We start from the raw sequence: 23113 nt of genomic DNA, 5'->3' as shown, positions 1-23113 counted from the left end.
GTGAGAACATGCCTTAGGCATCTGCAGGTTTGGAGACTCCAAATGGGATTGTGTGCCTGAGATAGAAATGCTCAGCCCCAGGCTGGGCATGTGCAGAGTGTAGACAGAGACCAGGGAGGGAGACAGGAGTGAATGACTGCTTTTCCCTGCAAGTGCACTGAAGAGTAGGCTCTGAGCTTTTGGCTCTAGGGCCGAAGTTGGGAAGACACCATTCTCACTCTCATCCTCTAAAGCTGCATAGAAGGCCTTCAGGAAACAAAAGCCACATAAGCACTCAGGGCTGATTACTGAGCCTGGCCCCCTGGCAAGGGAGGTGAAATTCCGCTGGGAGCAAAGATACCTGAGAATCAATACAACAGGCTCTCGCCCAGACAGTCAACAAGAACATCCAGCCAAGACCAAGTTTACCCATCTTTGAGAACTGCAAACCTCTAGGACTAGGAGAATACATAACATAGAACTCATGGGGTTTTTTTTTGCCCACAATTCCTTAGTCTTTCAATTTCAATTTTCTTCTCTTTCCTTTTTCAATCAATTTCTTATTTTATCAACTCTTTTTTGAAAATCCTTTTTTTCATTTTTACAGTTATATTCTATCCTTTCATTGTATTTATTTATTTTTGTGTATATATATATACACACACACTATATATATATATATATATATATATATATATATACACAATTTATATTCTTTCTTTCTTTCTTTACAATTTTGGGATATAGGTTCTTCTAACAGACAAAAATACACCTAGAATCTAGATGTGGCTCTGTTCTTTTCACCTGTCTAGTCATATTCACTTTTTTCTTCTTCTTTCTTATTCATCTTATTTTTTTTCTGTTTTGTTAAAGTCTTTTAACATGCTATTTGTTCAATGTATTTTATTTTTTTTGTGTATATATATATATATATATATATATATGTTTTTCTTTCTTTACAATGTTTTTCTTTCTTTACAATTCTGCGGTTGTAATTTCTTCTAAAAAATCTACCAAAATACACTCAGGATATAGTGAATTGCTCTCTTCTATTCATTTGTTCATATTCCTTTTTTTTTGTCTTGTAATTGTCATTTTTGCAGTTATATTCTGTCCGTTTATTGTATTTTTTTACATAAATAAGTTTTTCTTGGATATTGGTTACAATTTTGGGATCTAGTTTTCTAACAAATGAGATAAAATACACACAGGATCCAGTGTATTGCGCTGTTCTGTTCACCTGTCTAATTATATTCTCTCTCTCTTTTTTTTTATTTCAGGTCTCTTCTGATTTGTTGAGTGTGTTTTTCTCTGTGGTAATTGTTGCCATTTTAGTATTTTGTTCTCTTGCTCATATATTCTTCTCTGGACAGAAAGAGAAGATGGAAAAATTCACCTCAAAAAAGAGAACAAGAGGCAGTACTGACTGCCAGGGACCTAATCAGTATGGACATAAGTAAGATGTTAGACCTGGAGTTCAGAATAATGATTATAAAGATACTAGTGAGGCTTGAGAAAAGAGCAGAAGACACTAGAGAGTCTCCTTCTGAAGAAATAAGGGAACTAAAGTCTAATCAAGTCAAAATAAAAAAGGCTGTTAATGGGATGCAATAAAAATTGGAGTTTCTAACTGCTAGGCTAAATGAGGCAGAAGAGAGAATTACTGATACAGAAGACAAAATGATGGAAAATAAAGAAGTTGAGAAAAAGAGAGGTAAATAGCTACTGGCTCACTGGGGGAGAATTAGAGAGATAAGTGATAACATAAAGCAAAACATTATAATAATTGGGATCCCAGAAGATAACAATAGAGAAAGAGGGCAGATGGTATATTGGAACAAATTACAGCAGAGAACTTCCCTAATCTGGGGAAGGAAACAGGCATCCAAGTCCAGGAGGCACAGAGTCTCCCTCAAAAATCAATAAAAATAGGTCAACACCCTGGCGTATAATAGTGAAACTTGCAAATCTCAGACAAAGCAAAAATCCTGAAAGCAGCTCAGAAGAGGTCTGTGATCTACAAAGGTAGAAACATTAGACTGGCAGCAGATCTATCCACAGAGACTTGGCCAGCCAGATAGGACTGACATGATATATTCAGGGTGCTAAATGAGAAAAATATGCAGGCAAGAATGCTTCGTCCACCTAGGATATCATTCAAAATTAGAGGTAAAAACTTCCAGGAAAAGCAGAAACTAAAAGACTTTGTGATCACCAAATTAGCCCTATAAGATATTTTAAAAGGGATCCTTTAAGTGAAGAGAGAGCCCAAATGCCACATAAATCAGAAAAGAATAGAGACAATACACAGGAATAATGACTTTTCAGGTAATACAATGGCACCAAATTCATATCTTTCAATAGCTACTCTTAATGTAAATGGGATAATTGCTCCAATAAAAAAACACAGGGTATCAGATTGGAGAAAACAATAAGACTAATCAATATGCTGTCTGCAAGAGACTTATTTTACACCTAAAGACTCCTCTGGATTGATTGATTGATTGATTGATTGATTTTTTAAAATTTTAATTTATTTACTCATGAGAGAGGCAGAGACATAGGGAGAGGGAGAAGCAGGCTCTCTGCAGGGAACCTAATGTGGTAATGGATCCCTGGGCCCTAGGATCATGACCTGAGTCGAAGGCAGACACACTCAACCACTGAGCCACCCAGGTGTCCCACACCTCTGGATTTAAATGAGGGGGTGAAAAACCATTTGTAATGCTAATGGACATCAAAAGAAAGCTGAGTGGCAATCCTTGTATCAGACAAATCAGATTTTAAACAAAAGTCTGTAATAAGAGATGAGGAAGGACACTATGTCATATTTAAAGGGTCTATCCAACAAGAAGATCTCACAATTGTAAATATTTATGCCCCTAACTTGGGAGCAGACAATTATATAAGCTAATTAATAACAAACTTAAAGAAACACATTGATAATAATACAATAATAGCCAGAGACTTTAATACCCTACTCACTGCAATGGACAGATCACCTCAGCAGAAGAGCAACAAGGAAACTAGGCTTTGAATGACACACTGGACCAGATAAACTTCACAGATATATTCAGAACATTCTATCCTAAAGCAACAGAATACACATTCTTCTCAAGAGCACATGGAACACTCTCTAGAATAGATCACATACTGGGTCACAAATCAGGTCTCAACCAGCACAAAAAACTGGGATAATTCCCTGAATATTTTCAGACCACAATATTTTGAAACTGGAACTCAGTCACAAGAGGAAACCTGGAAAGAACCCAAATGCATGGAAGCTAAAGAGCATCGTATTAAAGAATGAATGGGCCAACCAGGAAATTAAAGAAGAATTTTAAAAATTCATGGAAACAAATGAAAATGAAAACACAACTGCTCAAAATCTTTAGGATGCAACAAAGGTGACCCTAAGAGGGAAGTATATAGCAATACAAGCCTTTCTCAAGAAACAAGAAACGTCTCAAATAAACAACCTAATCTTACACCTACAGGAGCTGGAGAAAGAACAGCAAAAAAAAATCCTAAATCTAACAGGAGAAGAGAGATAATAAAGATTAGAGCAGAAATCAATGAAATAGAAACCAAAAGAACAGTAGAACAGATCAATGAAACTAAGAGCTGGTTCTCTGAAAGAATTAATAAGATAGACAAACCCTTGGCCAGACTTATCAAAAAGAAAAGACAAATCACCCCCCCAAAATATAATCATGAATGAAAGAGGAGATATCCTAACCAACACCAAAGAAATACAAACAATTATAAGAACATATTAAAAGCAACTATATGTCAAAAAAATAGGCAATCTGGAAAAAATGGATGTATTCCTAGAGATGTATAAACTACCAAAACTGAAACAGGAAGAAATAGAAAACCTGAACAGACCTAAAACCAGCAAAGAAATTGAAGCAACAATCAAAAATCTCCCAACAAGTAGTGGTCCAGGGCTTCCCAAGGGGATTTCTACCAAACATTTAAATAAGAATTAACACCTATTCTTCTGAAGCTGTTTCAAAAATTAGATATGGAAGGAAAACTTCCACACTCATTCAATGAGGCCTGCATTGCCTTGATCCCAAAACCAAAGACTCCACCAAAAAGAATTACAGACCAATTTCCCTGATGAACATGGATGCAAAAATTCTCACCAAAATACTAGCCAATAGGGTCCAATAGTACACCAAAAGGATTATTCACCACAACCAAATAGGACTTATTCCTGGGCTGCAAGAGTGGTTCCACATCCACAAATCAATCAATATGATACATTATATCAATAAAAGAAAGGTCAGGAACCATATGCAGAAAAAGCATTTGACAAAGCACAACATCCTTTCTTTATTAAAAGTTTTCAGAGTAGGGATGTAGCAGGGATGTCCTCTTTCACCATTGCTATTCAACATAGTACTAGAAGTCCTAGCCTCAGCAATCAGACAACATAAAGAAATAAAAGACATCCAAATCAGCAAAGAAGAAGTCAAACTTTGACTCTTTGCAGATGACATGATACTTTATGTGGAAAACCCAAAAAATCCATCCCAAAATTGCTAGAACTCATATAGCAAGTTAGCAATGTGGCAAGATATAAAATCAATGTACAAAAATCAGTTGCATTTCTATAGACTAACAGTGAGTCAGAAGAAAGAAAAATTAAGGAATTAATCCCACTTACAACTGCATCCAAAATCATAAGATATCTTGGAATAAACTTATCCAGAGAGGCAAAGAATCTTATTCAGAAAACTATAGAACACTCATGAAAGAAATTGAGGAAGACACAAAGAAACAGAAAAAAAAAACTTTCTATGCTTATGGATTGGAAAAAGAAATATTATTAAAATGTCTGTGCTACCTAGAGCAATCTATACTTTCAATGCAATTTCTATCAAAACACTATCAACTTATTTCACAGAATTGGAACAAATATCCTAAAATTTGTGTGGAACCACAAAAGACCCTGAATAGTCAAAGGAATGTTGAAAACAAAACAGAACAAAACAAAACTGTTGGCATCACAATTCTGAACTTCAAGCTCTATTCAAAAGCTGTAATCAAGACAGTATGGTATTGGCACAATAACAGACACATAGATCAATGGACCAGAATAGAGAACCCAGAAATGTACAATCAATTCTATGGTCAACTAATATTTGATAAAGTAGGAAAGAATATCCAATGAAAAAACAAACAGTGCTGGGAAAATTGGACAGCCACATACAGAAGAATGCATCTGGACCACTTTCTCACAGCATACACAAAAATAGACTGTGACCTAAAGGAATGAGACAGGAATCCACCAAAGTTCCATAGGAGAACTCAGGCAATAACGTTTGTTACCTTGGCCACAGCAAGTTCTTGCTAGAACCACCTCCAAAAGCAAGGGAAACATAGGCCAAAATAAACTATTGTGACTTCATCAAGATAAAGAGCTTTTGCACAGCAAAGGAAACAGTCAACAAAACCAAGAAACAACCAACAGGATGGGAGAAGATATTTGCAAATGACATATCAAATAAAGGGCTAGTATCCAAGACCTATAAAGAACTTATGAAACTCAGTACCTAAAGAACAAATCAAGAAATGGGCAGAAGACTTGAACAGACATTTCTCCAAAGAATACCTACATATGGCCAACAGACACATGAAAAAATGCTCCACATCACTTGGCATCAGGGAAATATAATCAAAACCACAATGAGATACTACCTCATACCAGTCAGAATGGCTAAAATTAACAAGTCAGGAAATGACAGATTCCTGGTGAGAATACAGCAAAAGGGGAACCCTGTTGCACTGTTGGTGGGAATGCAAGCTGGTGCAGCCACTTTGGAAAACAGTACAGAAGTTCCTCAGAAAGTTGAAAACAGAGCTACCCTATGACTGACCCAGCAATTGTATTACTGGATATTTACTCCAATATATAACTATAGTTGTCCAAAGGAACACCTGTACCCCAATACTTATAGTAGTAATGTCCACAATAGCCAAAATATGGAAAGAACCTGGATGTCCATCAGCAGATGAATGGATAAAGAAGATGATGTGTGTGAATATAGATAACGGACTACTACTTAGCCATCAAAAAAATGCAATCTTGCCATTTGCAGCAACATGGATGCAACCAGAGGATATTATACTAACCAAAGAAGTCAATGAGAGAAGGACAATTATTATATGATCTCACTGGTATGTGGAATATAAGAAACAAAACAGAATTCATAGAAGAAGAAAGGAGGGGAAACTGAGTGCCTCAGTGCTTGAGTGTCTGCCTTTGGCTCAAGTTGTGAACTCTGGGTCCTGGGATCGAGTCTCGCATCAGACTCCACACAGGGAGCCTGCTTCTCCCTCTGCCTATGTCTCTGTCTCTCTCTCTCTGTGTCTCTCATGAATAGATAAATAAATAAAATCTTTAAAAACAAAGAAGGAAAAAATAAACAAGATGAAATTAGAGGAATCATAATAGATTCTTAATCATAGGAAACAAACTGAGGGTTGCTAGAGAGGAGTGGGGTGTTAGGATGGGGTAACTGGGTAGGATGGACACTAAAGAGGGCACACATTATAATGAGAACTGGGTATTACATAAGACTGATGAATCCTTGATCTCTTCCTTTGAAGAGATTATATGTTAATAACAAAATTTAAATTTAAAAAATTTAAAAAAAAATATTCGTAGGGAACAAGGAGGGGAATAGAGATCTTGCTCATTTGGTTATTGAGTTATCACACTTTTTCAGCAAATTTCACTAGTTCTAAACTCATTTCAATTAGATCCCTATTATACTTTATATTATTTTTATTGGAATTTTTCTGAGGCTATTTAGCAATATCATATGTATCTTTTTATGTAAGGGTTGAAGTTATATTTGGCTATATTACTTAGTTGTTATTACTGAGCATAGTTCCAAGGCAGAATAAATATTTGTTAAATGAATGAATCAAAACAAAAATTAAAAAATCAAAGAGCCCTTTCTTGTTCCAAAAAAAAACATCTAAAAATTATGGGACAAAAAGTCAGCAAGATATATATACATTGAAAAATATGATCAAATAGGATCCTTATTGGCATATATAGAAATGTTTATGAGGCAATACTTAAATATAAATTATTTTCAAGTGCCCAAGGAACTTCTACCAAATGTATGTGTTTCTTCACCACATCTGGGGTCCTACAGTAAATCTTAACAAATTTAAAGCATTTGAATATGTATGGAATATGTTTTCAGTTTATAATGGAATCAGACCAGAAATCAATAATAGAAAGACAGTGGAAAATTTTTCAAATACTTAAAACTTAACACATTTATTAATTATTCCTGGGTCAAAGAAGTCTCAGAAAATAAAAATATACAGAACTGAATGAAAATGAACATAGAATACATAAAAATAAAAATAAAAAAATAGGATTAGCATGAAAGCAGGCACAAGAGGAAGCTTATAGTACTACAAACTATCACAAAATGGAAACTAAGTTTCACAGTCATAGTCTAAGTTCCTATTTTAGGAAACTTGGAAAAAATGGCAAAGTAAGTCAAAACAGAAAGAATGAAATAATAAGCAATTGGATGAAATCAAAGCAATTGGATGTGGGGAAGCCACAGGGAAAATTGGTAAATCCAAAAGCTGTTTCTTTGAGAAAAAATAAAAAATAAAAGTAATACACTCTGAAAACTGAAAATGATGAAAGCACAAATCACCAACATCAGGAATTAAAGAGGGGATATCACTTCAGATGCTGCAGTTGTTAAAATGATATAAGATAATCCAATGAACAAACCTATGCTAATAAAATTGAACATCTAGAAAAAAAACAAACCAACTTCTACACACTACCAAAAGCAAAAAAAAACATGGTGAAATAGGCAACCTGTTCTATAATGCTAAATGAAATAAAAAAACTCCCTCAAAAGAAATATTCTTTCCTAGATAATTTCTATGTAATCTTCAAAAAAATTTTAAAAAGGGAGACTACTTCCTCATTCTATCAAGTTAATGTTACCCTGATACTAAATCCATCCAAAGACAGTAAAAAACAAACACTCCTATACACAAGCAAGCAAACAACAACAAAATCCTAGAATGCAACATGTTTTAGGAACTTAGATGCAGAAAATCCTCAACATAATAGCAGCAAACATAATCCAAGGACATATACAAATAATTCTTCCCTATGATCAAGTGGGATTTTATTCCACTTGTGGAAGGCTATTTCAACTTTCAAAAAAACAAAGTAATCCAATAAAATCTATAGAGAACAAGTCATACAATATTGCAGAAAAATATTTGTCAAAGTCTGACATCCACACATGATAGGAAATCTTAGCAATCTAGAAGTAGAGGGAACTTCTTCAACTTGAAATAAAGCCTATACCTAGCATCAGAATAATGAAAGACTGAATGCTTTTGTCCTAAAATCAGTAACAAGGCAAGTATGTTGGCCCTCACACTCTCTCTGTTTAGAGTACTCTTTAGAATGTTCCAAGCATTCTAGTCAGCAAAATATGACAACAGAAAAGTAAGGGCTATTAGAAGTAATATAAGAGAATCTTGTGGCAGAACAGTTATGGATCTTGATGTAATAATAGGTATACAAAATTAAGCATGTAATAAAATTGCATAGATGCCTATTCACACATGCAAATGAGTGCATGTACAACTTGTGAAATCTGAGTAAACTGTGTATTGTACTGATTCCATTTCCTCAGCTTTGATATTATGCAATTATATAAGATACAATTATATAAGATAGAACACTAGGAGGAAGAAGAAAAATATATTATTTCAATAGATGAAGAAAAATTATTTCAGAATATTTAAAATCCACCAATTATTTATTTTAAAAAAGGTGCAAAGAAGGTAAAGAAGGATGCTTCCTCAATCTGATTAAAGAAACAGATGTTGCCATTTCCACCATCTCAAGTTGTGGGAAACAAAAAAGAAAAACACATCTGTATAAGGTATATTACATTGGGGTAGGCATTGTGATCATTAAAGTAGTATACTCCTTAGCATTTGAGCATGGGCAGGGAGGTTAAGAATCAAATAGAAGTAAAGGATTCATTTGGTCTGCCTAGTATAGAACAAAAAATTGAATTTCAAGAAGCCCATGAAGAAGGAGCTCATAAAGGGACATGGAGTTTTGAAGGAATAAAAGGCCAACGAATGAAAATGCAATTTTCTTCTCATAAGGTAGCAAGTATATAAGCAATGTCTTACGTGCATGTGTTATGTGGGTGCATGTGTGTAAAACCTGAAAAGAGGATTTGGTCCTAGGAATATCGTAGTTCTGAACGGAGAAAGAATATTTTGGAAGACAAATCTATGTATTATTAAATGTTTTCTTTGCACTTATCACATTTAGATATGATTTTATGATTAACACCTGCAGTTCCCGCTAGAGGAACTGTTGTATCGGCTCACAACTGTATCTCCATTCCTAGCTCAGTCCCTCATATATGGTAACACCTAGTTAATACTTGTTAAATAAATAAAACTGTTGAGCTAAAATAAAAATAATGAAATAAATATAAAAATAATAACAGCAATAGCTAGCACAGAGTGTTTTCTACTTAGTAGGTATCATGCTTTACACACATTGATTGTTTAAATTCTTATGATGACTATGTAGGTGTAGTCCCATAGTTAGTTTGTCCAGTGTAGATTCCAACAGGAAGGGACTCAAAACCAGAAGAGATTGGAGAAAACGTCCTCCAGCAACAGGAAACCTCAAAGACACTGAGGGTATTGTATTGGTGCCAGCTACAGGAGTCCTCTTTGGAAGTTCAACCAAGATGGTACTTTAGTTGATATTTAGATAACTTCAGTTTTGTTCATGAGAATATTAGCCCTCAGAAGAATTTTAACTTTCATGCATGTAAATCAATAAATCTTTTCTTTCATAGCTCCTGTTGTAGACTGTACTCTGGAAGACCTTCCACAGACAGGATCGGATAGCTCTTCTGATATATTTTTCCACTACTGTTTTCAAATTTCAAATAAAACCTTCACCCTATGATCAGTTTATTGTGTTTATTATATAAAGACAGTAAAGACAGAGAGATTTAACTATTGTCTCTAAACTGGTAAACAATTATGTTAATTTCAATTATTTAAGTAATCCCCTTCTCATATCTTCATCAGTTGGAAAGGCCATCTTATACTGAACTACTGTAGATACATGGTGTCTCTTGCTTTTATATGGTATTCTATTGCTCTTGATCTCTCTAATCTCAAACTATATTAATTTTTGTGCTTGTAATGTTTCATATGTTCATATCAAAATTCTTTTGGCTTTTCATTTAAATAGTATTTTTTGGAAATATTTCATGATGTTGCAAAACATCCATTAGTATTTTCATTTGAATTACTTTACATTTGTAATTTAACTCAGGGAAGAACTTTAATAAATAAAAACGCATATTATAGAGTTCAGATTTTTAAAATGTTGATATTCAATAAATATCAATGTAAAATAATGGAATTAATAAAAGGCATTCAATTCACTATGTATTTTTTATCTTTTTAAAGAATTCACATCAAGAATAGTATTTTTTACCAAAATTGATGAGCTGTTGGAATGTCCGAACACTAAGAGGGAACAAATATAAAACCTTAATGTTCTGTCAGAGACTGGTTAAAGGGCCAGATGCTATGGGTAATTTAATTGTGCTTATCGCCCAGCAGCAATCTCAGGAATGTCATGACACATGGAAGCACCTGCCTACGCTGATAAATCAAGTGATAACACTTAAAAAACTTAAGATGCTAAAATTAAATGTTACCTTGAGTGATCATCCATACCATCCAATAAAAATTAGGGTAATTCTGAGTCAAGATTATCTTCTGCTTGTTCTCCCATTAAGAAACTACTTCTACTACCAATAAAAATGGTAGACACTAGCATTTCTATCGTGCTTAAAATGTTCTAGAAACTTGATGAACATCAACTCAATTATCAAAATAACTGCACAAGCTAAGTATTACCATTATGTCCATTTTATAGTTAGGAAAATTGGGCACAGAATGGTTAGCTAACTTGCCCAAATCACACAGCTAGTAAGAGATAGCATGCAATTTAACCTCATGTCCTCTGGAGCCAGAGCCCATGGTCTTCACTCTGATACTTTTCTGCTTCCCAGACCCTTTGAACGCATGCTGCAGCAGCAGTTGAGTTCCTGAGATCTTCTTCAGAGGATCAACTGAGGACTTATTTATAGGATATCAAGGGTCAGATTCTTTTTCTCCCCAGTTCTGTGTTCCCACTTTCCTCAATCTTTTACATGTGTTCCCTTAAAAACCTTCTTCTATACACTCTCTCCATCCAGCTGGCCATCTATATTTCCAGGAAACCCAAACTAAGACACATGTTAAAAATATATACTTTCATCCTCTAGACACATTGTATTTGTTCCCATTCATCCATTTATTTCCATTTATTTCTAATTTATATCCACTAAGTATGTCTAATATTGTGCTACTCCGAGCTCAAGGTTTTTAAGTGACTCTTCATCCCAAATAATATCCCAAGGTTTTATACTTGCATTGATAAGGATACCATCTGAACCTGACTAGCTTGTCAAGTTTAAACATAGTTCTTCCATATGCAAAGATTTTTCCTGAGAGATCATTAATTTTTATTTCAATACATTCATGAATAGATATATCAGGAGATGGAGATACCAAGAACAGAACAGAACCAATGGTAATACTTTAGTAAGTTTTAATATTCTTGTCAGCAGATAAGATAGTCGTAGGGACTATTGTGGGTGTATACCTTGTAACAGGTGCAGAGGAAATATCTCCAGCTCTGAAAACTAGAGAGATGAAAGAACAGTGAATTGGAAAAGTATTTAAATTTTCTAGTTGTCCCTTCCCTGGCTTTTTGTCAAATCTAGAGTCAATGCATAGTATATGTTATGTAACTTTGTGCTTCTTGAAATATAATTATATACAAAAGCTCAGTTACACTAAAATGATATTTATTTTGGTTCCTCTGATTATTTTGCAACACAGAAAGAAAGAAAGAAAAAGTATAAATTTAGATCTCTTGAAGTTCTGACACAGAAAAGATTTTATAATGTTATCATCAAATTACAAAATGACCAGTGAGGGAAAGAGGTATGATACAGAGAGAATGGAAGGAGGCCAGAAAGCGCATTTAAGATGAGAGTCATCATTACATTAAGTTCTTTCTAATGTCACATAATATTCTTTCTTTGAAACACTTAGGAGATTGTCTTTCAAAATGATTTATTCTTATAACTTATACTGTGATTCTACCAACATTTTCCTCAATCCATTAAATATTCTGCATGTAAAGAAAATCTTTTGGTTTATTTTGAAGAGGCACATTTGGTGTTCGTTTTCTATGCTCAGCCAATGACCTCGTGAACTTTGACACTAAATCAGCTTTGAAGCATTTCTTCCTTTTATATTCAAAACACATTTTCCTTTTAAACTATTTAAATAATAGTAAATAGTTTTGAACCATAAACTTTATTAAATGGAGTATGTTTTTCAATAGCTTCACATTGTTTGCATTCATCTTATTCCCTTGTCACGAACGTAATTTCAACAAATACTATAGATAATTTCTATTTTCATTGAGCTTTAAGGAGGTTATTCAAAAGTAGAAGTGGCTTATTTAGTGCATTCAAAGAATAGTTATGGATTATTCTTTGCGTTCAAAGAATACAGACTATTCCAAATGATCAGTTTATATAGGTGAAAAAACAGAAAATGGAGACAATTTTTAAAGCGAAGCTGATCCGTTTCATTAAAAGTAAAACCAACAACTCTAAAAACATGTAATATTAGTGTTGAAAGGAAACTTAACTCTCGCCAACTAAAAACTGAGCAGATATATATATTTGTTAGCTTCTTCAAAGTCCCCAGTGCTAAATTTATGTTGAGTTAGAGATCATTATGGTTTTCAGGTAGACAACGAAAAAAATGGTTTGTTAGTTTCTTGGGCTTGAAGGAAAAGACAGGAAATGTTAGAGGCGTATATTTGGGAGTTATCCACATATGTTTGTATATTAAAGAAGCATATCATACAACTTAGATAAAGAATATAGATGACATAAAAACATGGGGCAGGCTTTAGTTATGATGGTGCTAGATGGAATATTTTTTGCAAATAATTCTATTATTCTTAAGACTGAAAATGAAATGAGACTAATTTGAATTCACTTTATATCAATAAGGAAGATTCAGTTATTTCAATAAAATTAATATCTTGGCGGCAAATGACTAGTTATTATACATTTTCTTATACTGGAGAAAGAAAGTTAGACATTTACCGAAGCCCTTAGCGAAGTTCCTTAAAGTAATTTAACAATCTGTGTTAGCTTGTCAACTTTACAGGTATACCTTGTTTTATTGGGCTTCATTGAATTTTGCAGGTATTGCATTCTTTTTTAAAAATATTTTATTTATTTATTCATGAGAGACACACACACACACACAGAGGCAGAGACATGGACAGAGGGAAAAGAGGCTCCATGCAGGGAGCCCAATGTGGCACTTGACCGCAAGACTCCAAGATCACGCCCTGAGCCAAAGGCAGGTGCTCAATCGCTGAGCCACCCAGGCGGTCCTGCAGGTATTGCATTCTTTACAAATTGAAGAACTATGGCGACTCTGTGTCAAAAGCAAGCGTATCAGTGCCATTTTTCAAACAGTATTTTCATACTTTGTCACATTTTGATAATTGCCACTTTCAAACTTTTTCATTATCATTATATTTGTTATGGTCATCTGTGATCAGGGATCTTTGACGCTGCAATTTTAATTGTTTTGGGGTGCCTCATGCCATGTACATTACAACAAAGAGCTTAATAAATGCATGCATTCTAATTGTTTCACTGATGGGCCATTCTTCCAACTTCCTACCTCTTCTCCAGCCTCTCTACTCCCTGAGACAGAATGATATTTAAATTAGGGCAATTAATAACCTACAGTGGCCTCTAAGTGTTACAGAGACAGGAAAAATCAAATATCTCTCATTTTAAATCAAACCCTGAAAAAAAAAATCAAACCCTGAAATTATTAAGCTTAGTGTGGAAGGCATTTTGAAAACTGAGAGGCTAAAAGCGAGACCTCTTACATAGTTAGCCAAATGTGAATGCAAAGAAAAACTTCTTGAAGGGAACTAAAAGTCCTACTCCAGTGAACAAATGAATGATAAGAAAGCAAAACAATCTTGCTGATATGGAGAAAGTTTTAGTGCTCTGGCCAGAAGAGCAAAGCAGCCACAATATTCCCTTAAACCGAAACCTAATCCTAACTAGGCTCTAACTCTTCAGTTCTATGAAGGCTGAGAGACATGAGGAAGCTGCAGAAGAAAAGTTGGAAGCTAGCAGAGGTTGGGTCATGGGGTTTGAAGAAAGAAGCCACCTCTATAACACGAAAGTGCAAGGGGAAGCAGCAAGTTAACAGAAGATCTAACTAAGATAATTCATGAAGGTGGCTATATTCAACAACAGATTTTCAGTGTAGGTGAAAGTACCTTCTATTGGAAGAAGGCAACATCTCAGACTTTCATATATAGATGGGGAGAAGTCAATACCTGGCTTCAGAGCTTCAAAGGAGAGACTGAATCTCTTCTTGGGGGCTGATACAGCTGCTGACTTTAAGTAGTAGGCAATGATCATTTGCCATTCTGAAAATTCTAGAGCCCTTAAGAATTATAGCAAATCTACTCTGCCTATGTTCTATAAAGGTAATAGCAAAGCATATCTGGGTGTGATAGCACATCTGTTTACCACATAGCTTACTGATGTAATCACAAAGTAGTCTTGAGAGTTTGGTAATACTGGTTCCTCATTATGAGGAGTATGTTGTCAAGAGTCCAATAAATACTTGGAAACAAAAGAGCTGCTCTTCATTTTTCTTCTTCCTCTACCCAATTTTCTATTCCCACCATGCTTTCTTTTTCTGATTATGCATTATCTGACTTGTGATTTCTCCAAAACTACACATGAGAATAGACACTCAATCTAAAGTGAAACAAAAGAAAAAACTTATGTAGTTAACAGACTTAAACCATCATAGGTAATGGCCCTCTATGGTATATCTCCTCTATTCCATGACCAGGCAATTAGCATCGTTCTACAGTTATGGGCTTTGCTGAGACCTCATCTAGGGCTCCTGATACTGAAGTAAATGATCTTCTGTGTACATATGAACCCCTAAATTTTATTTAGCTTCCTACTGCCAGATGTTTTTCGATAATTAGTCTCATAACCTTACATTTGTGAACATTATGCCCCATTAGCCAAATTTCCAAAAATAAGTTTCTTATTAAGACCAACACAAAATTGCATGCTCAAAAAGCCAATTATATATGAAACTCAAATGCACCTATAATTCTGAGGTTCCATAAATGAAGCCCATTAATAACAAAGGTTGGTCTAGTGTATAATTTATAGAGTCATTAATTTCAGAGACGTCAGGGCAGCCCAGGTGGCTCAGCGGTTTAGCGCCACCTTCAGCCCAGGGTGTGATCCTGGAGACCCAGGATCAAATACCACGTCAGGCTCCCTGCATGGAGCCTTCTTCTCCCTCTGCCTGTGTCTCTGCCTCTCTCTCTCTCTCTCTCTCTCTGTGTTGTCTCTCATGAATAAATAAAATCTTTAAAAAATTCAGGTAAGTCATATAGCCACAATGCTAATTAAATATATAAAATATGAAGTCATAAATCACTCTTTTGCTATTTTGTTTACTTTATTCTAATTCTTTTACATACTTTAATATATCATTTTTATTTTATTAAAATCTTCTTAATATTAAAATTTAAAAAATGAGCTATCATCATAGCATATTTTGAAAATCTTTATGTAATCAGAATTAATAAAATGGTTGTGTCTTTACTGTTTTCCACTGTGTTATGCAGTTAGAAACACTTAATGAGTTCTTGCATTAAATTTATTGGAAAAAATCTATATTATCTTCTTTAATCATCATAGAAAGAGATGGACTGGGCTTGGTAGGGCTAAGATTGAGGAGTACGTCACTTTTATAAAATGTCTTAATGGGACCACCATTTCTCACTTTTCCTATTACTACCCTCATTCCTAAATATTCAAGATTAGATCTATTTCTTTGACACCTAGAGGCATTATTACCAAAGACCATAGTTTGAAACATATTTTGCCTAGAAGGGAAGAAAGTTCAAAGATATTTTCATATCAATCAAAGCATTAGTATCCACTGACAATTTTAGTGGATTAGCTACCCATGGTCTTGAGAAATAGAAACTATAACACCCTGCAAGGATGGTCTTTAGAGCCAAAACACAGAGTACTGTTAAGTGGAGCTGGCCTTGTAGAACTGTAATGATTGATCTCAGATTAGGGCGTGGAGTATCTGGAAGAAGAAGGAGGACAGAAGCTAGCAAAGGTTGGAAATGACTAACCAAACCATCTACTTCAGAATTTGGCCTAGGTCCTCCAGGAAGAAAAATCCTTAGTATTCCTTGATTCTGCACATCTAACTACAAATACTTGAGAATTTAATTGAATATTTGAGACAACACATTTTTTTTTCTGTTTTTAAGGTAGTAACAGTTACACTACAAAAATGGTATAATGATTCAGGATGTTCAAACAATGGTATGAAATACTACTGTGAGGGGTGCCTCAGGTGGCTCAGTCCATTAAGCATCCAACTCTTGATTTCAGGTCACATAGTGATCTTGGAGTTGTGAGATCAAATCCTGCACTGGGCTCCCTACTCAGTGAGGAGTCTGCTCAAAATTCTCTCCCCCTCCTTCTTGCAGCCCCCTCACTTGATGCTCTTTCTCTCAAATAAATAAATCTTTTTTAAAGTTTTTTTAATAAATATTTTTAAAAAATGAAATACTCCAGTAATATAACTTCAAAACATGGACATTGTCTTCAGAAACTGTATTCCTTGTTACACTTGAGTTACACAGATTAAAGGTCCTACTAGTTTTTAAGAATGCCAGCCTTCTCCTAATATCACAGTCATCTGCTTTGATGTACTATTTTCTCAAATTGATTAATTCATATTAGCTTAATGAATTAATTAATTAATTAATATTTAAAGTGAACACTGAAACATCAATAATGCACTTAGTCTTTTAAAACGTGTGTGCAGTATTAAATCAAAGTGTTTTGTTGATGCCTTCTCCCAGATTTGCACAGACTATTTTACATAAAATACTCATTCTTATTAAGTTGTCCCAGACTATTACAGCATTCTTTAAGTTAAAAAAAATGAGTCAATGACAAAAAACATAAATTTGGTACGTGAGAATAATCTGTAACCTTCTACTTTTTATATGTCCTACACCATCTGCAGTCAATTAAGCAAATCCCAGGTGTTCACAGTAATTGCTTTAACGCAAGATTACATGTCACTTTAGGGATCATTAAATATTTATTATAAAACCCTCATCTACATTTTCTCCATTCATTTAGGGACAAAACATGCTGATGTTTAGTATTGACAAAAATAAACTGATTGGACTTGTTGAATTATTTTGTGGATTAGATGTCATTAAAAATACCGCTTTGTAAGCCAAAATTTGGTGAAAGAATTAAAGCAACAATGATGCTGATTTAGCTGTGCTTACTTACGTTTGTCACTTTAAATGAAAAATCTGTACTTATAATTTGTGGCCAAGATATCATAAAATCAAATCAGATGTCATTTTGTGAGGATTAGTGAATAGTGGGGAATTTAATGGGTTAGAGGATTCATTAACTAATTTCCTCTCTAAAGGTAAAAGTAATTTTTTACTTTCAAGAAACAACCAGTGACAATCTAACAAAATATTCATTTTATAGATAAGAAAAGTAAAACCAATAAGCCTGGCCAATTATATAGAATTATTTACCTACAGATCTAATAAAAATTACAATAACTAATATGTATGTAGTGCATACTATGCTCCAGGAAGTGCTCCCAAGTACTTCACATGTGTTCACTTACTCAATTCTCGCATCTACTATATGAGATGGACATTCATATTACCCTCATGGAAGCCTAGGGAATGGAGAACACCCCGAGTAACGTACATAAGGCCACAATGCTGGGAGTGACAGATCTGGGATTTAGGTGGCTCCAGAATCTATGATCTTAACTATTAAAATATAATTCCTTTCTAAAGCTAGTTTCTGACTAAGGTATGATTCTAAGTGAATATATTCTTCTAGAACATTTTGATATATAAATCACATGATCATACCTCACAGTATTGATATTAGAGAAAATCCATATATTCCTGTGGTTTGAAAATAATTTTCATTGAACTTATGTCCTGATTCTTTTTGGTTTTCCATAACATCTCTTAATAATTAGTCAAAATCAAAGTGTCTTTGTAGCAAGAATGTTTTGTGACAGGCATTGTGAAATCTTTGGATAAACAGATTAAATTAAAGTTGTGGAACATTAAAAAATGCTCATGGTTTAAACAATATAATAAACATGGTACAATAAATTCTTGATAGTAGCATAGTTATTATTAAGATTATGTGATTCATTTTAGAAATTATGCAATTTTATTCACTGCTTGCATTGCTGATGGTTTATTTTGCCATGATAGGTGACTAGTAAATATTTTTAAAAAAGTTTCTATACTTAAATTGTCTTGTAGCACATTGCATTGGATAAAATGCCGATGTCTCACTCAATCTGTGTATAGTAGCAGACTCAAAGTGTTTCTTTAAATGTTGTGCTAGCTTTGTTTCCCAGTACTTTCCTTATACCAATTCTGTGGGGGAGCCTATGTGCTGAGTGTGTGTGTGTTATGTGTGTGTGCATGTGCATGCCTGCTTGCCTGTCTTGGATGTTGGAAATATACCAAGGTGGGCAGAAGAGTATCAATATAGTTAAAAGTCTTAGGGTCTTCAGTTTTCACTAAAGGATATCAATTCAGCATCAATTCACTTCTGAAATGAAAAGACACAAACACAAACACTAACATTTTGAGCTCTCACTTCATCTGACCAATGACAAGCTCAGGTGAAAATATATATCGTAAGGAATACTAAATAGACATATATATCATCTCTTGCAGATAAGCCTAAATTTTTATTCCTGAATTACTTGAACCAGTAAACATGTTCTATTTTTTGCTCCCACAATTAATTTATCTAACTGTATTTCGCGGTCACACTCTGAGCATTCTTTAAAGCATCATGCCATACTATTAGCAGGCCTATGTTTCTTCTGATGTAGGGTTGTTAAAAATATGTACACTATGTCATCCACTTTTCTCTAAACAATGTGTACATTTTGCTCAGTGTATCTGAGAAAAAAAACCTTGTTTTTCATAAAAAAAAACTCAGATGTTACTCCTTAAACATAGTAGGATCATGTCATTATTCACATTTTTCTTTACACCTTTACTACTAGAAAGGTCAATATGGTTTAATTAATCATTATATAGGATACAAATAGCTTCCATATGGATAAAGGATGTACTAATTTTTAATGTATTTTTGTATACATGTACATTTTAATTTTTTATCTCTATAAACTTATAGTATTTTTAAATGGTTGTTTCAGTATATGGACTTTGTTATTAGTGTATATTGACTCAAAATCCTGAGAAAACAACCAAAATGTTCTCCTTATAGAATCTTAATGCCTAATTGTTCTCATCAAGCACAACTTCTCTTATCACAAGTAAAACAGATTTGATTTTAGGTGTATATAGCTAATTGACAGCTGCTAGAAAAGGCACAGGACCAGTACTAAGACATACCTGCCACTCAATATGCCCACTGCCTGACTGGCTCTCTTGTGAATCCCCTTGCGCAACGAAGGGCCTCAGACCTCAGAGGAAACCAAATAGTCAACTCTGCTGCAGAAGCTGTCTATAATGGTTTTTATTTTATGTGGTGTTTAATCCTCAAATTGTGAATTATGAAAAACAAACTAGTACTAAGTCTTAGTATCACTTTGTTTAATTTCTTGCAAATTACAGTCTTATTATCATATAATAAAACTTATTTAAGGCAGCCATAAGTCTAAGCTTTGAAGAAGTAATGAAGAAAGACAGAAAAATAAGAAATTATAGACTGTAATTAAGGTTTCTATATAATTTGGATATGTCACTGATTTCTGATAAATGGAAGTGAAGATATCCAAGATGAGTAAATGATTCTGACATTAAAAGTTAGCAGTTTCTAGGAGTGAATTTATTCTCCAAAATTTATTGAGCATTAAATAAGGAGAATTATAATGATATACATGATTTTATTTTTTATTTTTTTGATATACGTAATTTTAGATGAAGCATAAGATTGTGACTTAAAGCAGATTTTAAAAGTAAATATTTAGAACAATGACATTGCAATTATTTAATATCCGAATAGTATTAAAGGTTTACTCAGATGATGTTATAGGTGTGACATTATGGACCTTCTTATCATGATTATGCCAAAGGACCCACATAGCAGCTATTCTGGATTTCCCAAACGTGATTGAGTGTGACTGAAATTTAAATGAGAGAGATTACCAAGAAAAGAAAAAAGAAAAGTAAAACAAAACTAACTCTGCCCTTTGATATTTATTGTTCAACTTTGCAGTTTATCCTCCTTTTATTTTTATCCTCCACTATTTGACTCTTGATGACTAATGACCAACTTCTATGATGTGAACATTATATCAAATAAAATTGAGTTATTACAAATAAAGTAGAATTATATTTTTTGGAAATACATATATACTAAAATATAAATTGTATTTTTGGCTTCATTAAAGCAAATAGCATATTGAAAGTGTTTCATGTACCTACAAAGTAAGTAGACACAAATTAATGTTTATAAATCTCACAGTTCACATGCCATGTTCTTGTGTAATTTAAAAAGAACTATTGGAAGCATATATTTGTATTAAGGTGCTCATTAATTTTTCATTAAGATAAGGACAACTCATTCCTCAAGATTGTAATTTACTATTTATAATATACTTTTATATACACACATATATTATCAATATTAGGTAATTTCCCCACAAAAAAGTTCAGTATTCTAAAGATATTTTGATAGTTATACACAAATCACATATGTTATTTATTTTACATAATTAAAACTGACTTTTTATTTGTCTGTTTTCTTATAAAAATGGAGTCAAATAATAATGCCATGTGATATGAGTCACTAATATTTGACAATAATGAGAAAACATTAATATTTTATCATTATCATATTTATAACTTCTAAAGCCCAAACATCTTAAAATATAAATAATCTCAACACCAACTTTATAAGTAATTGATAAGTTAGGATTTATTATATTCAATTAATAAGTCATTTCTAATTTACATTAGCAGATAATATTTCCTAGAAAATTATTTACCTAAAACAAAAGATACATAGACACATGATGTTATATCTCATGTGTTTTAGGCTGTTTACTATAACTTAACATACACTAGGGAGATATTTGTTAGGAAACTGGTGCATTTCATAATTCAAGAGTAATAACAACAAAATATATATAATTGTCTTATATTAACATATTAACAAGAGTAAGAACTACCAAATAGAGGAAACCATAATTAACTTATGAAAAATAAAATCATATGCAAGATAGTTGGGATGAAAAAGAATGTCCAGCTTTATATTAGAGAAATAATATACTTTTGCTTTCCCTAATTTAAACAATCACACAAAGTTTTAAATGGAGTAAGATGGTCTGAGCAACCTTTACCCCAAAGCACTCACCTACTGTCAGCTGTCCAGTTAACTGCCCCATGTGATTCCTTGCATTGACTGTTACATTCCTGTCAGACTGTAAGACCAGTGGACTATCCTGGGAAACATGTATAAAATAAAGAAATCAAATAAAAATAGAAATAGAGTCAAATTTAATATATACAACTATACTGCATTTGGGTATTACCAAAATTCTATTTCCTTGTTTTATATTAAGCATTTATTTTAACATCCCAAACACTGACTGAACAATATAAAACAATATGAGTGTTTCATAATGACTACTTGACAGGGTAGGGATGTTTCCACTTCAGAAAATGGACATTAACTATTTGATGCAGTAATTGACAATTCCACCGACTGTTGTAAATCCAACGTATAGGATAGTAACTCCTCCCTTCTCCATTTCCCAATGGAATATATGCCTACCTATGGAGATGTTTTAGACCCTACCCAAATGAGGAAGTTCGTTCTTAAGTTGAATTTGCAACTTTCAGATCCCAGCTTAAATGTCATCTTATCAAAATTGCCTCCCCAACAAATGCATTCAATCCCCAAACTCCCAGTCTCCATTTATTTTGTTCAAAGCATTTACCACAAGGCAGATTTATCTTGCATACGTATGTGTTTACTTAGTTTTATTTTTTTATGTCACAAAAGGAAATGTCCATTTGACAGGGACCATGGCAGTCGTCTGCATACAATTATATCCTCACTATTCAGCATACTGCTGAAAAATTTACTAGGTATTTACCAAGTGGGTAAGTAAATTTTCATAATAAATGATATTAACTTGTTTATTTACCTTATGTGGAAATGCCCTGTAAATCACAGAATGGTTTTTATAGGGGGGTATATAGAATATAAGAATGTAAGATGTTTGCCTGGAAGTTCTCATTTAGAATATTTAACTTTGACTATATGTTTACTTTTATCATTAATTTAACAGTGAAATAATTTATTGAATGATAATACCCACTGCCTTAGGAACCTGCATATTGGCCTTTTGCCACCACTACATAAGACAAGTAACTTACAGCTGCCTAAATTTTCATTTTTATGATCTATAACATAAGGAGGGTGATCATTTACAAACTGTCCATCCATTCCTTCATCAAGTATTTATTGAGTGCTCACTGTGCATGCTGTAATGTCCTAGAGGTTTGGGACAGTTCAGTGATCAAAAGAGAACAATACCTGCCCTCATGGAGCTTTTAATCCAGGTAATAAAATTCTATGAAAATCTCTCCCAATACCATCCTTACACCTAGGTGATATGTCACTTCTATGTCAATGTAAACACACAAATGCTTTTATATACAAACCACATAAAAACTTTCATGATTAGGATTCGTGATTTGGATATACACAGACGGACTTTATAGGCTTTTTCCTAAAGCTGATTTGTACCACATCTGACTAGATGCAAAGCACTGAAT

At 33.6% G+C, this 23113-nt stretch overlaps 1 protein-coding gene across 1 annotated transcript in view; it reads right to left on the bottom strand.

The window, feature by feature from the left end:
• SGCZ (sarcoglycan zeta) overlaps window positions 1–23113 on the bottom strand; it is a 459573-nt gene that overhangs the window by 98012 nt on the left and 338448 nt on the right. The window contains exon 3 of the mRNA XM_055335292.1: window positions 21684–21771. Coding sequence (XP_055191267.1) covers window positions 21684–21771 — 88 coding nt within the window. The remainder of the gene's footprint in view (window positions 1–21683; window positions 21772–23113) is intronic.

The sequence above is a fragment of the Nyctereutes procyonoides genome, unplaced genomic scaffold (genome assembly GCF_905146905.1).
Source record: "Nyctereutes procyonoides isolate TBG_1078 unplaced genomic scaffold, NYPRO_anot_genome, whole genome shotgun sequence".
In the NCBI taxonomy this organism is placed as follows: Eukaryota; Metazoa; Chordata; class Mammalia; order Carnivora; family Canidae; genus Nyctereutes; species Nyctereutes procyonoides.
This window is presented reverse-complemented; position numbering and strand designations above follow the sequence as displayed.